The 13783-nt window shown below is 43.0% G+C and overlaps 1 protein-coding gene across 2 annotated transcripts in view; it reads left to right on the forward strand.

The window, feature by feature from the left end:
• Cnnm1 (cyclin and CBS domain divalent metal cation transport mediator 1) overlaps positions 1-13783 on the forward strand; it is a 53241-nt gene that overhangs the window by 26955 nt on the left and 12503 nt on the right. Inside the window, exons 4-7 of one of the 2 annotated variants that reach the window (XM_046450178.2) lie at positions 1002-1171; positions 2980-3079; positions 3527-3574; positions 6980-7042. In XM_046450178.2, coding sequence (XP_046306134.1) covers positions 1002-1171; positions 2980-3079; positions 3527-3574; positions 6980-7042 — 381 coding nt within the window. The remainder of the gene's footprint in view (positions 1-1001; positions 1172-2979; positions 3080-3526; positions 3575-6979; positions 7043-13783) is intronic. The other variant, XM_058581217.1, reaches the window with a different exon arrangement.

The following is a 13783-nucleotide window of genomic DNA, read 5'->3' on the forward strand; positions in this document are numbered from 1 at the left end:
GGGACCAGGCACCACCCACTGTAATACCTTCCAACTTCACCTCCACATGTGGAGGCACCAAGAAACCACTGTTCTAGGAAGAAGGTTGCCTTCTGCAGGGTGACAGAATGCCTCTCCCTGTCCTGAGGTGAGAAGCTAAAAATAAACTCCTTGTGAGGAAGGTAAAAATTGTCTTTGAACTCTCTGACCTTCTCAGCCACACTTAATCAATGTGCTAAACTAGAATGAGCATATCCATCTCTTAAATTCAGTGTTTTATTAAGTCAGCATGTATTTATTGAGTATACAATGAGTGCTAGGAAGCACCGTTCCATGTGCTGAAAAGTAGAAAATTTTAAATTAGAGCTTTTTTAAAGTCAGGTTTTCAACATGTGATCTAGTTCTGAATACAGATTTCTTTCAACCACAGGCTCATTTCCCAGAACAAAGCAGTTCTACCTGTTTAATGTAATCTAATAATATGCTAAAGTATAAATATATAATAATATCTATTAATAAATAAATGTGATACAATGATGCTTCACATTATTGACAACTTATCATTTAAATAAGTACCTGTCTCAATAAACTTGGGATTACATTGCATTCATCAGACAAATGTCATGCAGATAAGTCAGAAAAAATTCTCTGTATTTCATTCTATGATAGTGTTAAAGTCTTTGTTCTCTATATGGCTTAGTTATCCATGCCCAACTTTAAATAAAAATCAAAGAGAAAATTAATAACAAACTGACAGTTCCAGACTGGTGACCTACTTCTCCTGAGATGCTGTTGCAGAGACACAAGTCCCCAGAGGGCATGAGGAAGGCCCCGAGATGCACACTTGGATTTAGAATCCTTCATCCCCAAGGAATCACAGAAGCCCACCAGCCCAGTGCCCGGGGATTTGAAGGGGGTGTTCTACATGAACTCAGCTGCACCTGACTCCTCCCAGCTACCACTGCTGAAGTGGGCAGGGCATGGGAGGGGCTCACTCCTCTCTACCTCCCACTGTCTCCTAGAAGTGGAGCCTTTTAAGTCTTTGTACCTTTCGGAGAAGATCCTGCTCCGTCTCCTGAAACATCCCAATGTGATCCAGGAGCTGAAATTTGACGAGAAGAATAAGAAGGCCCCAGAACACTACCTCTACCAGCGCAACCGCCCTGTGGACTACTTTGTGCTGCTCCTACAGGTGAGTAGGAAAGTCAGGGAACTTGTAAGGGCAAGAGGAAGGCATCTGCAGAGCAAAGGGGAATGGCATGCCTTCCTCCATGCCAGGTGCCAAGCCTTGGCTGGCTGCCGTGAGAGAAAGACCACTGGGGAAGTCATTTCTGTGTGACCTACAGGAGGGGCCTAGGTAGAAAAGACTAGTGTCCTAGGAGAGGCGAGATCTTTGAACTTTAGTCTGACCCCTCAGTGATATTTCAGGAGGGACTGAACTTCTGAAACTGCTACCCTGCACAATCCCAGGGATCTCCTTATCTCTGCTTTATCCCTCAAAGTGAAACTGTCTACTGCCTCATAAAATTTAGACAATTCTTATTTAAACCCTTTCCTCTGTCAAGCTGAAATCTCACTGTCTCTGACTTCCACACTGGTCCTCTTTGTGCTCTCTGGAGGCACATGGGACGCATTTGTTGTCTATGCCACATTCAACCTTTGCATCTTCTCCCCTTCAGAGGAGCAGGAAGGGAGAAGATGACTAAGTAAAATAAGTGCAGCATCTTCCCGGTATTCATTCAAGGATGATCACTTTCTGCCCTGGGTCAGGCCTGACTTGAATAAGTGTCAGGTGTGGTTCTACTGGAACACTGTTGGTGCCCTGTCCTGGCCCCACCATGAGCTCAGTCTCTGATTCTCTGTCTCTTCCCAACAGAATCATATGGACCCTAAAAAAATGATGGTCTTGAGAACTTGATAAAGCTCAATGAACTTAGAAATTACCTCTCTTTGTTGTGGTCCACCTTGGCCTCTGCTCTGACACTGTCATTTGCCTCACAAATATCTTTCTAAATAGCCTCAAAAAAAAAAAAAAAAAAAGGACCTTTCGTCTCCAAAAATGGAGTCACATTCTTCAGTGTTGGCAATTGAGATGAGTCCCGTTACAGTATTTATAAAACATAATACCACATACAACCTTTGTCTTACACTAATCAAAAAAATCTTGGTTCTCATATAAAATGTGAAGGGAACAAAATTTATAGCAAAAGGGTAGGCTCAGAAATTGGAAAGATATGCCTTTAAAATTCCAATGTTGCCATTTTCTAACTAACCTGACTGTTACTTAACTTCTCTGAGCCTCAAAATTGATGCATGTAAACTAGGGATAAAAATGGTATAGATCCCATGGGACTGTGGGGTCAGTTGAAAAAGAATCCATGTTTGCATATAACCCAGTATCAGATCCATAAACACACTATACACTAGCCATAACTATCATCTATAATTCAAAAAGCTTCACACATGATTATATTTTTTTAGTTGTAGATGAACACAATAAATACCTTTATTTTATTTATTTATTTTTATGTGGTGCTGAGGATTGAACCCGGTGCCTCACATGTGGTAGGCAAGTGCTCTAACACTGAGCTACAACCTCAGCCCCATGATTAGATTTTATCTCAGCCAGACTTTTTTTTTTTTTTTAATGGTCTAATCTCAGACTAACCCAGTTGGGGGAATGTTTATTTATGGGGCTCTGACTTTTAGCTGGTTCTTGATCCTGTGTCATGGGAGGGCCATTACTGTATGCAAGGAGAGCTTGGTTATTCATGACTGGGTGCTGCTTTATGAATAATGAAGGAATGAGTTTACTGCGAAGAGTTACCTAAGCTGGAGCTGTTGTTTTTGCAGCATAGATCTGGATAGAATTAATATTGCCCTGTGATAAAAACAAAAATCTACTTGTCATCCAAGCCAAAGTCTTTAGGGTCATAATTGATAATAGACCTGGAATTGCTCATACACACAACGCCCTCAGTACCCTCCTTCTTTCTCCAGGGTAAAGTGGAAGTGGAGGTCGGTAAGGAAGGCCTTCGCTTTGAGAATGGAGCCTTTACCTACTATGGTGTCCCAGCCATCATGACTACTGCTTGCTCAGGTATTCCATTTTCCAAGCCATGGCTTGTTGGGGAAGCAATGGAATGTCTTAGAAAAATCATCTAGGCTCAAGTCTTGACTCCTCTTTTGACTCCTGTCACGGACTCTGGACAAGCCACTCAACTTCCTCGGCTTCAGTTTCCTCTCTGAAAAATGGGCATAAAAATCACTTTTCATAAACTTTGTTCATGCTTAAAAAAAATAAGAAAGGAAAAATGAAGTTGGAAAAAGCAATCACATTATCAAGTGTTGGGGATGGAGAGTGGTATTTCTCAGTGTGAAAGACAAGTTTATTTTGCTTTTTTATACTTGTTTCCTACCTTCCCTTTGCTTGCCTTGTTTTTACAGGGTTAATTGGTAGTGGGGGGCGGAATGGAAGTAGAGATTCCCAGAAGAAGGTGTGTTTTCTGAATGGCCTCTGAAACCCACTGCATCCTTCTGTCCTTAGATAATGACGTGCGGAAGGTTGGAAGTCTGGCTGGATCCTCTGTCTTTCGTATGTATCTCTCAAACCCCTTCCTCGTCCTTCCCATCGTGGTCCTGCCTCAGCCTACTCTGGGGACCTGGACCAAGCACTTTGAGCCTGGGATGGGCTAACACAAATGCTGGCAGCCTCTTTGTAATACTCTGCCAGGAACACTGCCTCCTGCCAGGTACCCACAGACCACGGGGGCTCAGGTTCTGAGTGTCCGGAATGTTTTCTGTGGCTTCTCTGCTCACATGCAAGTAATGAATGGTGGTAGGGGGTAGGTTTGTGATGCAGGTACCATTTATTGCCACCTGCCAGGCATTGCAGGCGGGTGACTTGTGTGCTTTGGTGGAGGTCAATCTTTCCTTCTCCGCAATGATAATTCGCCCTGGCCTTTACTTGAAAACCCCCATGTGCTATTGTTGTGTCTTGTGATATTTGTCCTCAGTAAAAAGTGACTGTGAGATTTGGGGATGTAAATCTCAGGCTGGTGCAATATGTTGCTTATCTGCTTCTCTCTCCTTGCTCACCACCTCTCAGCTGGTGACAAGGTGGCTACCAGCTGGCCATGCATGCTGCTGGGGCAGGGGGCAGGGGAAGCTGGCACAGGGCTAATGGCTGGTTTGCTCTGCACCTTCTGTGCTGTATCTTCTTGCTGTTTCCTGTGTACAATTATTGCACATGTGTTTAGAGAGCATGGCATTTATTGTAATAGCAATGATTCAGAAAGAATTCTTTCTCTAGATTTCCTTTTGATTCACTGGTCTGAATTTTGCATTGCATTCAGCTGTTAGTGTTTACGATGGCCACTTAAATACCAAATGGGGTGTTTGTTTTCTCTCATCATAACAAAGATTTTGCATATGCCTTCTATTGGGATTTATTAGAGGGTCCCAGAGTTTGATATCATAGTCCCCAGAACACAGAAAGGTAAATGCCATTTTAGAATGAGAGAAACTAAAGAAATGGCTGGCTCCAGATTACCCAGCAAGTTAGTGACTTACCTAGATGCATCCTGGTGTCCAGACTAGCTCATGCAGCACGATGAAATACAGATTTTAGATCTATCATGTTCCAGAATGCAATTGCATTGTGGAAACAGTGGAACAATTGGCCATGTAATTTCACTTTCCAGCCCAGCAGATGGCTGAAGTGAAGTCTATGTATCTGCCACACCAAAGAACTCGAATTAAAGATCTGTTTTTTAAAAAAGGTACGTAATTATACTTATGAAAGCCAACAAATCTCAATCAAGGTTGATGAAGGAAGCAAGTACTCAACATAAGAATGCCAGATGGGTGAGGAACAGGTTGCTTTCTCAAAAGGCGATTTCTACCATCTATCACAAGACTGCTCTTGGAACTCTAATATGTTCCTAGAAATGTTGGCCCTGTTCTTGCTCTTCTATAAGAAAAAAGAGATAGGAACTCTGAGAAAAAAAGAGTTTCATGGGGCTTCTCAACCCACCCACCCAATTTAAATGGCCTGTCTTTAAGGAAACAAATTTTAAAAAGTCCTCTGACACTGCCAAGAAAAAGAAAAAAAATTAATAGGAAGATCTTATCTTTTTTTCCTTATTTCCTTACCTCCTGATTCTAATTCTTTCTGTCAAATCCTTCAGTCTTATCAGTGAGACAGGAGTAAACTCGCACTGCTCCCTCCTTTACTAAAGGGAAGCATTAAACTCCCTCCCTATGCTTCTGAGTACCTTCATAAATCTTCCAGAGCAAAAACCAAATGATAGGGCTGGGGATATAGCTCAGTTGGTAGAGTGCTTACCGCCTATGCACAAGGCCCTGGGTTCAATCCCCAGCACCACAAAAAGAAAGATAGAAAGAAATGATATTAGCCAATAGGGGTAAAGAGAGATATTTTTCCATCCTCCCCCAAGACCTCCCTACTAGGGGCATGGTGTGTGAAATAATTGCAAAAGCTACCCATACCCAGGGTTGTTCCCCCACCCACCAGCAATATCTTTCGCTGGCCCAGAACCTTAGTTGATAGGTTGAAGGACAACATGATCCTAAGCTACAGAGCAGTAAACTCTTGCAGGGTCTTGGCCTAGCAAACTTCCCCTGTCCCTGAAGCCAGCTTGCAGCTTAAATAGCCTTTTAGGGTGAGAAGTAAAATGGAATTTGCCAGATCACTGGCCCTGTGACTATGCATTGAAGTTGAACTGAGATTCCAAGGAAGCCTCTCTGGTTTTCCTGGGTGGGGTGAAGGGAACACAACCCACACTGTCTCCTTTATCTTCATTCTGATTTCTGACAATCCAGGAGACCATGGTGAGCCTGAATCTGAAGGAATCTTACCTGAGCTCAGGGCAGCCAGGACAGGTGTGGGGGGCAGAGAACACATCTTCTATTTGGTAGTGTATATATTTAATTCAAGAACTATGGTACTTCTTGAGTCTATGGGGTTTCTTACTCCAGTGTGTCTAATTAATACTTCACATTAGAATTAATGATTATCTGGGATCATAAAGCCCCATTTCCCACTGCCCTGCATGGGTAAGTAATTTCAAATAAAATCCTGTGGTGCAGGAAATAAGGCCTCAGAAGCTGTTTCTGTGTGCCTCCACCTGCAGACTGACTTTGTTTGGCTCCTTGGAAGGAACTCTGGGAGCTATCAGATAAGACAGGTAAAGGCAGATTCTCAGGAAGAAACTCCTCTTGATGGGGAGTTTCTTCTTAAGGTGGGGAAAAGACTAGAAGAAGCTCCGCCTCCCACCCAAGGACCATGTGAAATGATAGCCAGCAAGAACCATTTCTGAAACTAGGAAAAGAGAGAAGAAAAAAGAGATAGACGGGTGTTTCAGAGCACTTATATTTGCTAAGAAGTGACTGAGATTTAATTCATCAAGTTGATTCACATTGAAACCAGTAGAATGCTGCCCTTCCCTTGTCCCCATCCTCTAGCAAGCAATGCACCATTGCTTATCTGCACCATGACCACAGAGGGAGTGTGACGCTTCCTCCAGGGCTGCCCTAGCAGGAGTATGCACTTGGCTTTCAGGCTTATGAATGCTATGCAGGACACACAAGGCAGCTGGGAAGCCCCATGGGAATGCAGTGCTGGGCTCCCAGGACGTTTGCTGGCTCAAGGTGGGCACCGAAGAGAGAATGCTGCCTACGCACTCCCCACGGGGGCTGTCAATGCTTGTCATTGACATCTCTGGTTCCCTCTGAGATTATTGTGCATTTTTTCAGAAGAACTTTAGCAAAGTCCATTTTATTTTCTTGTCTTTCTGGAGAGTGGCTTTGTAAGCAGATGCAGCTCCCATGTTTTCAGAGGCAAGATTCCTTTTTGCAGAGAAATGTGATGTTGTGAAGATCCAGGAACAGACTGTCTCACCCACTTTGCTCTTTGTCTCTCTCCTTTTGTTTATCTTCCCCTTCGCCTCTCACACATCCTTGGCCCCTGACTCTTTAGTGCCCGTCTCTGTGTCTCGTACCTTCGCCTTCAGCAGAGGGGACTCTCTGGCAGGCTCCCCAGGTAAACATGCATGGCGTCTCAGGTCTTCAGATCCAATGTAGTTTGCAGGAGGCCTTTGGTCTCTGTCCCTGTCCTGCATGAGATCTTGTCTCTCCCAACAGGCACTCCCATGTCTACAGCATAGTGCACACACAGTCCAGGCATTTCTGGTTCAATGGCATTATTTATGAATTTCCCTCCCCAGCATGTATCTGTGTATATACATGGGAAGTGGTGGGGGTGAGGATAGTTGTGAGTTTTTCCTTATCATTTTTCTGATTGCAGATTGGAGGGATAGATCTCTGCCTTGAGCTAACCCATCCCTCTTTTACTAGTAATGTACCATGGAATAGTGATATTCCCTCTGACTGTGCTCATAGGATGCTATATGTAAAAATTACAAAACATTTTTTCGTTAGGTTTAACCTCTCATGTTAATTAAGATTGCTGATTTGCTTTTAATCAAGTAAAACCTCATAGAGCTACACAGGAACTTAGCGGCTGAATAGAATGTAATGAATCTGAACAAATAGCTGTTTATATTGTTTTCTTCTCCAGAGGTTATTCTCTTAGGCCCACAGAGCAAGTAATGACCAAAGCAGGAATTTATTTGTTCAATTGCCTTGCTGTTAGAAAGCAGTCCAATTTCCTGTAGCCTCTACACCTGTGTCCCTTATCCCAATGTGCCATCAGACCCTCAATCATGAAGAATCCAGGTATGTTTTGCTGTCTGGATCGTAGACCCTCAACACTGAAAAGGGCTATGTCCTGAGACCTTAAACCCCGCTGTCTGCAACTTCAGAAGTATTTATGTTGACTTCTTTTTTCTCCCAAATCACATTTTTCCATCAAAAACCATCTGGTTCCCATGTTTATCTGTTCAAGACAAGTTAACCACCTTCTCAAATTTCACCAAAGTTTTCTCTCTCACTTGATGGTGATTTTCCACTAAAGAAATAAAGTTTTCCATGCTCATGCCTTCATGATGAATACCAGGTAGTACAGTCAATGTGAGATGCCAGTCTGGCACCCTTACCAGCTAAGTGGTCTATTCCTGCATGCCTGCAAAATTAGAAATGACCACATCATGAACCATCAAGATCCTTAACATGCGGTGAATCGCAGAGAATGCCAAGAGTATGCTGTGAATGTTCTGCAGGGGACACATTTTTAAAAGATTTTCTACTGAAAGTATCAAAGCAGCGGCATATTTCCCTTTTTTAAATTTTCTCATTTTTTTCTCATTTTTTTTTCATGGCACTGGGGTTTGGACCCAAGGGCACTCAACCACTGAGGTATATCCCCTAGTACCTTTTATTTTTTAGTTTGAGACAAGATCTCTCCAAATTGCACAGGCTGTCCTTAAACTTATAATCTTCCTATCTCTGCCTCATGAGTAGCTGGGATTACAGGTGTGCTACACCCTACCTGGCTGTATTTTCTTTTTAAATTAAATTCAGTTAACCAGTATCCTGTTAATTATAATTTCTCAGTTTAAGAAAGGTTAATTCAAGTTCATTAATATTTATTATGACGAACTTCATGGCAACCTAGTCAGAAAGAGATTAAAAATGACTCATTCTTGCTGTGCAGTCTCCCCCAGGAGGGGCTGAGTCGTCTTTGACTCTGGCTGGGGACAAAGTCAAACTTTCCCCCCATTCTCTGTGACTTTCAACCTTCCCCCCATTTTCTGTAACTGTGGGTGTTCAAACCATTAGGCAACCCACTGGTACAGAGATGAGAACAAGGTCAACCTTTCTCTGTTCTTGGTTCAGCTCTGCAGGGTGCTTGGTACAGCAGGAAAAAAAAGAAGAAGAAGTAGGGCCTTAACCCCATCTACACAGGAAAAAAAATATATCCTAGAAATTAGTAAGATTTTGAAGTTTTTAAAATAAAATCTATTTTTATTTTATTTGATCCCCACAGTCACCTTGAGAGATATGCAAGAATTATTACTGGAAAATAGTAACTAAGGAAAGAGACTCAGAAATTAAGCTATTGAGTCAGTTTTGTATGTGTAATAAGCACAGAGAGGGGTGAAGACTGAAACCCAAGCCTCAGAACTCCTATTGCCGGGGACCTTTGCACCTCTGAATGTAGACATTTTGCTCCCCCTAGAGGACTGTGACGTATTTGCTTTAGCTATGCTGAGGAACAAGCTGCTCACACTGGATTGAGACCAGGGGTTCTCACACCAAATATTGCAAAACTAAGGAGTGTATGGATTGCAAATCATTACCAATAGGGCATTCTTTTCTATTTGAGTCTCAGTTTGAAGAAGGAGAGCCAAGTGGTTTGTGAATTACCTCCAGAGTGTCGTGTAATTAGCCAACTTTGAAAGTGCTTTCATTTTAAAATGAAACTTCTGATTGGTTGTTGTTCCTTTTCCCCAGATTTGTTTCTTATTTCTTCTCCTGGTGGTAGTGATAATGTTGAGTTCCCCATTATAGTCTTTTCAAACTCACAATCACAGATACAGAAGAGATGTGGGAACCAAGGGTTCTTTTTCAATGTTCAGTTTTCCATCTATAACACACTCTGAGATCAAAAATGATGGAGTTTTCTTCGTGAATATACAGGGACTTACTAAAAATAATCTTTCTACTTTGCAAAATGTGGCAAGTGGAAATATTCCTTTGGGTTGGCTCTTGCGTAGTAAACATTTGGGAACCATTAAACTCTGTAACGTGAGCGAGTTCATCTGGGATCGTAGCTTGGGCTGACTTGCTGAGTTCACATTGAGCTTTGACAGAGGCCTGGCTTTGGGCATTTGGTTGTCTGATGTTGAATACTACCACAGGATGATGAATTTTAATAATCCCAGTTTGTTCTCTTATAAGCCTATGTAATTAAATACCCGATTCGGAGAACACAGATGGCCCATGGCACAGTGACCATGACCAAAGGAAGCTGTGCCCCCGATCCCTCACTGATGTTTCAAAAGAATTAGACAGGCAGCCACTGGGCCCTTCTTTTGCCTCAGATCCTCATACCTAAGGAACAGTCGGGCATTCTAATTCTGTGTCTTGGGTCCTGTTTCCTGGAGAGGGTTGTGAAGGCTCCCTGAATAAGGTGTCACAAGTAAAACAAGAGTCCCAGAGCTTTAAGTTTTGTGGCCCCTGCATATTAGTGCAGAGTGAGATTCCATCTGGCCTCAATTCCAGTGTGAAACCCTTTTCCATCCCACCTCCTCTCCTCCCCCAATTTTACCCCAGTGTCTTTACCTAACCTCAGTAACTTCAAGCTGCCAGCCTGGACACCTATCTCTTGAAGACTAACTACTTAAAGGCTACAAGAATGTGGGCCTTAACCCCATCTACACAGGAAAAAAAATATATCCTAGAAATTAGTAAGATTTTGAAGTTTTTAAAATAAAATCTATTTTTATTTTATTTGATCCCCACAGTCACCTTGAGAGATATGCAAGAATTATTACTGGAAATAATTCCACAGCAGCTAGGGGTCCAGAGCAGAAAATCCTGCCCACCTACCACCCAGTCACACCAGAGTGTATATTGAAGATGTATTGTAAGAGCAAGAGCACGCCAGGGACATATTGGCTGCCTGGCTTATCTTCCATTGTCAGGTCCTGTGGTGGGTTTTATGCATTGCTGTTCGATCCGTCTTCTTTCAGAAATCCTTGCACTGTACTTAGGATTTTCCTTGTTGCTTCACCCCCCAAGCTGTGCCTCCATGCTCTTCGAAAATGCCAAGGGGAATTATACAACTTGAACTAGTTTGCCATGCTGCTGGGACACTCGTCTGTTACTGATTTCTTCTCTGTTTTTATTAAAAGCATTTCCATTTCCATTTCCCTCGCTCAGAGACCTCTGAGTGTATGTGCACAATTACAAACTGCCGAGTCATCAGCATCCTACCTATTGAGGAATGTCAGGCTTTGGGACATGAGACATTGATCTTGCACAACACTCGGATGAGCCGAGATGTTCTTTGTCACGGAACGAAGGTTCCTTTTTCTTTTAAAATTTTCTTATATAAAGCTGACCTTCATAAGACAGTTGTATTTTTTTGGTATTGGAAACCCTTTGGGATTTTATGAATAAATCTTCAATAGTGTATTTACTTAAAAGAGAGAGAGAGAGAGAGAGAGAGAGAGAGAGAGAGAGAGATGTTTCTCCTTCTAACACAACAGGGAGGTAGCTTGTGTTTGATTTGTGAGTTCTCATGAGTGGCAGCAAGATGGCCTATCTTTTCAGGGTGCCCAGGAGACGATGAGAGCTTTATGGGGAACTGGGATGTAGTTGTCACCTCGGTTTCCAACTAGAAGTGGAAGTGATCATGCAGAAGCTTCTGTGGATGGAAAGAGCGTAGTAGATAAAACAGGGCAGTTTCCCCGCCATCCTCCCTGAGTACATCTTGAGTCATGACATAAGGGACATAGGTATGGACCACTAGGCGTGGTGTATGTGAGTCCCGTGTCCAGCCAGGCAAAGTGGAGGATGAAGGTGAGATTGGGCTTTCTCAGATAACTGAAACCATAGGCCCTTCTCATGTCCTCTCCCTTAGGTCATGACCAAACTGAGTTGAGGCCAAAATTCACTGGGTCAGGGTCCAATTTTCCAGACTCCACTCATAAGCCAAAGAAACTGCTCTCCTGGGAGGCTGCCAGCCCACTTCCACAGCTACCCTGGAGGAGAGAACACCGACTTTCTTAGCCAGCCATCACTCTGAACACCCAAAAATGTGTCTAGCCAAGCCAGAACTCATCAATTTGTTTTCAAGGCACCAGGACCAAGAATGGAGTGCCCCAGTGTCTGCCCAACACTATCACCACCTACCCTTCTTGGTGCTTCACTATGTACTCTGTGGCACTGGGTCTGTCCTGTCAGTCCTCAGGCCCTCTGAAGGAGGGCCTGGTGCCCCTCACCCAGTGGATAAGCAGGCCCTTCACATCAACTCAGGACTCCTGATTTACAGGCTGCTCTTAAACAGACAAACAAACAGAGTCCTTCCCCTGTTGCCTCCCCCTCAAGTTACTGGGCCAACGCCTGAGGCTTCTTGGATTCTGGTTACACACAATTTAACTCTGTACAGCTGTGTTCCTGGTGTCCTGCTCCCACCCCAGCTTCCTGGAAAGGTCAGTTTCCCCAGAATGACTCTGTCCTTCAGAGAAAAGGCTTTCCAACTCCAGGATGACTTGAGAACTCTGAAATCTTTTTTAAAAACAAAGCAAAATTTATATTCTAAATTAAGACTCCTCAAAGAAACAGATTTGTTCATTCCATAAATTTTCCTTGAATATCTCCCCCAGGCCTGGCACCGGCTAGGTAGGTACTACACTGTTACTGATCAGAAAGGACAGGATCTCTGCACTCAAGAATGGAGAGCTAAGTAGACCTGATGTATAAGTATAAATGTGTAATTAACTAAATGCTTGAAGGAATGACAGGGGCAGTGAAAGAAGAAAACGGGAATCTTCAAAGGATGGCCAGACAAGGTCTTCAGAGAAGACGGCAGCGTCTCAGTGACAGCCAGGGCCTGAGAAACAAGCAGCCTTGGCAGTGGGTGGGGGGATGGGGGGATCTGCTGAGGTGGGAGAAGCTTGCATGGTTGAAGAGGCCCAAAGACCAGGGGCTAGAGCAAAGCAGGGGAGGGGAAGGGCCGCCGAGAGGAGACCCGGGGCAAGAAAGCAAGGACCAAGTCTGGGGTCTTCAGGTGCCACAGCGAGAAGTTTGGGTTTATTCAGACAAAATAGGAAGCTAATTTGTGTTTTAAAAATATGATTCTGACAGCTGAGGTGAAAACAGAACCCAGTGGTCCCTTTCATCTGCAGTTTTTCTGTGCACCATTTCATTTACTCAGTCCATAAATATTAAATGGAAAATTCTAGAAATAAACAATTCACAAGTTTTAAATAACTTTCATCATAGACTATTATTATAATTGTTCTATTTTATGGGTTAATAAATGGAGATAACTGCTAATCTCTTATTGAATCTAATTTATAAATTAAACTTTATCATGAGTGTGTATGTATAGGACAAAACATGGCATTTATCAGGTTTGGTACCATTGGTAGTTTCAGGCATCCACTGGAGGTCTTGGGATGTATCCCCCTCAGATAAGGGGGATGACTGTAAAAGATGATAAGTGGGGAGATGAGAGTGTGGTCCAGGTGAAGGTGTTGGAAACTGGGCTTTACTGGAGAGAGATTAATGAGATGGACTTGTGTTGGAAATGAAGATGGCAGGAGTCAGGGGTGACTCCCAGGTTTCTGAGTTAACAAAAGCACATAGGTGAATGACATTCACTGAGAATTATAAGATGGAAGTGGAATCCTTCATTCTAAGGCATACTAAGGCAGTAATTATTATGGTTCTAACAAGAAAATGATCAACCTATTGTTATTTTAATCTTCCTCCTACATAGTTTGCCAGACAATAACAGTTTGGCAGCTAAACAGATTGTCAGCCGCCGTGACTCACTCCAAATAGGTTCTAATCAAGTATTTTGATTGATAGCAGCATTGTTTCAAGAGACAGAATTAAATCCCCATATTCTCTGAAGAATTTGGTTCTTCATTTGAGACCCCCTGAACTAAATCTATCTTAGAAGAGACGTACAGCTTCCTGTTCCCCATTTTTGAAAGAAGTACACAGTGATTAGTTGGGAAGTGGAGGCAGGTGCTTCACAGTCTGTCACTGGGGTTGTTCTATGTTCGAGGTAATGCTAGGGTCACCTTCGGCATTCTCTTCCATTGATCTTGGGGAGGGTAGCTCACAGAGTCCATTTTGAAACCAA

The sequence above is a fragment of the Marmota monax genome, unplaced genomic scaffold (assembly GCF_021218885.2).
Source record: "Marmota monax isolate L192 unplaced genomic scaffold, Marmota_monax_Labrador192_F-V1.1 WCK01_AAM20220418_F8-fsc00004, whole genome shotgun sequence".
Taxonomy (NCBI): Eukaryota; Metazoa; Chordata; class Mammalia; order Rodentia; family Sciuridae; genus Marmota; species Marmota monax.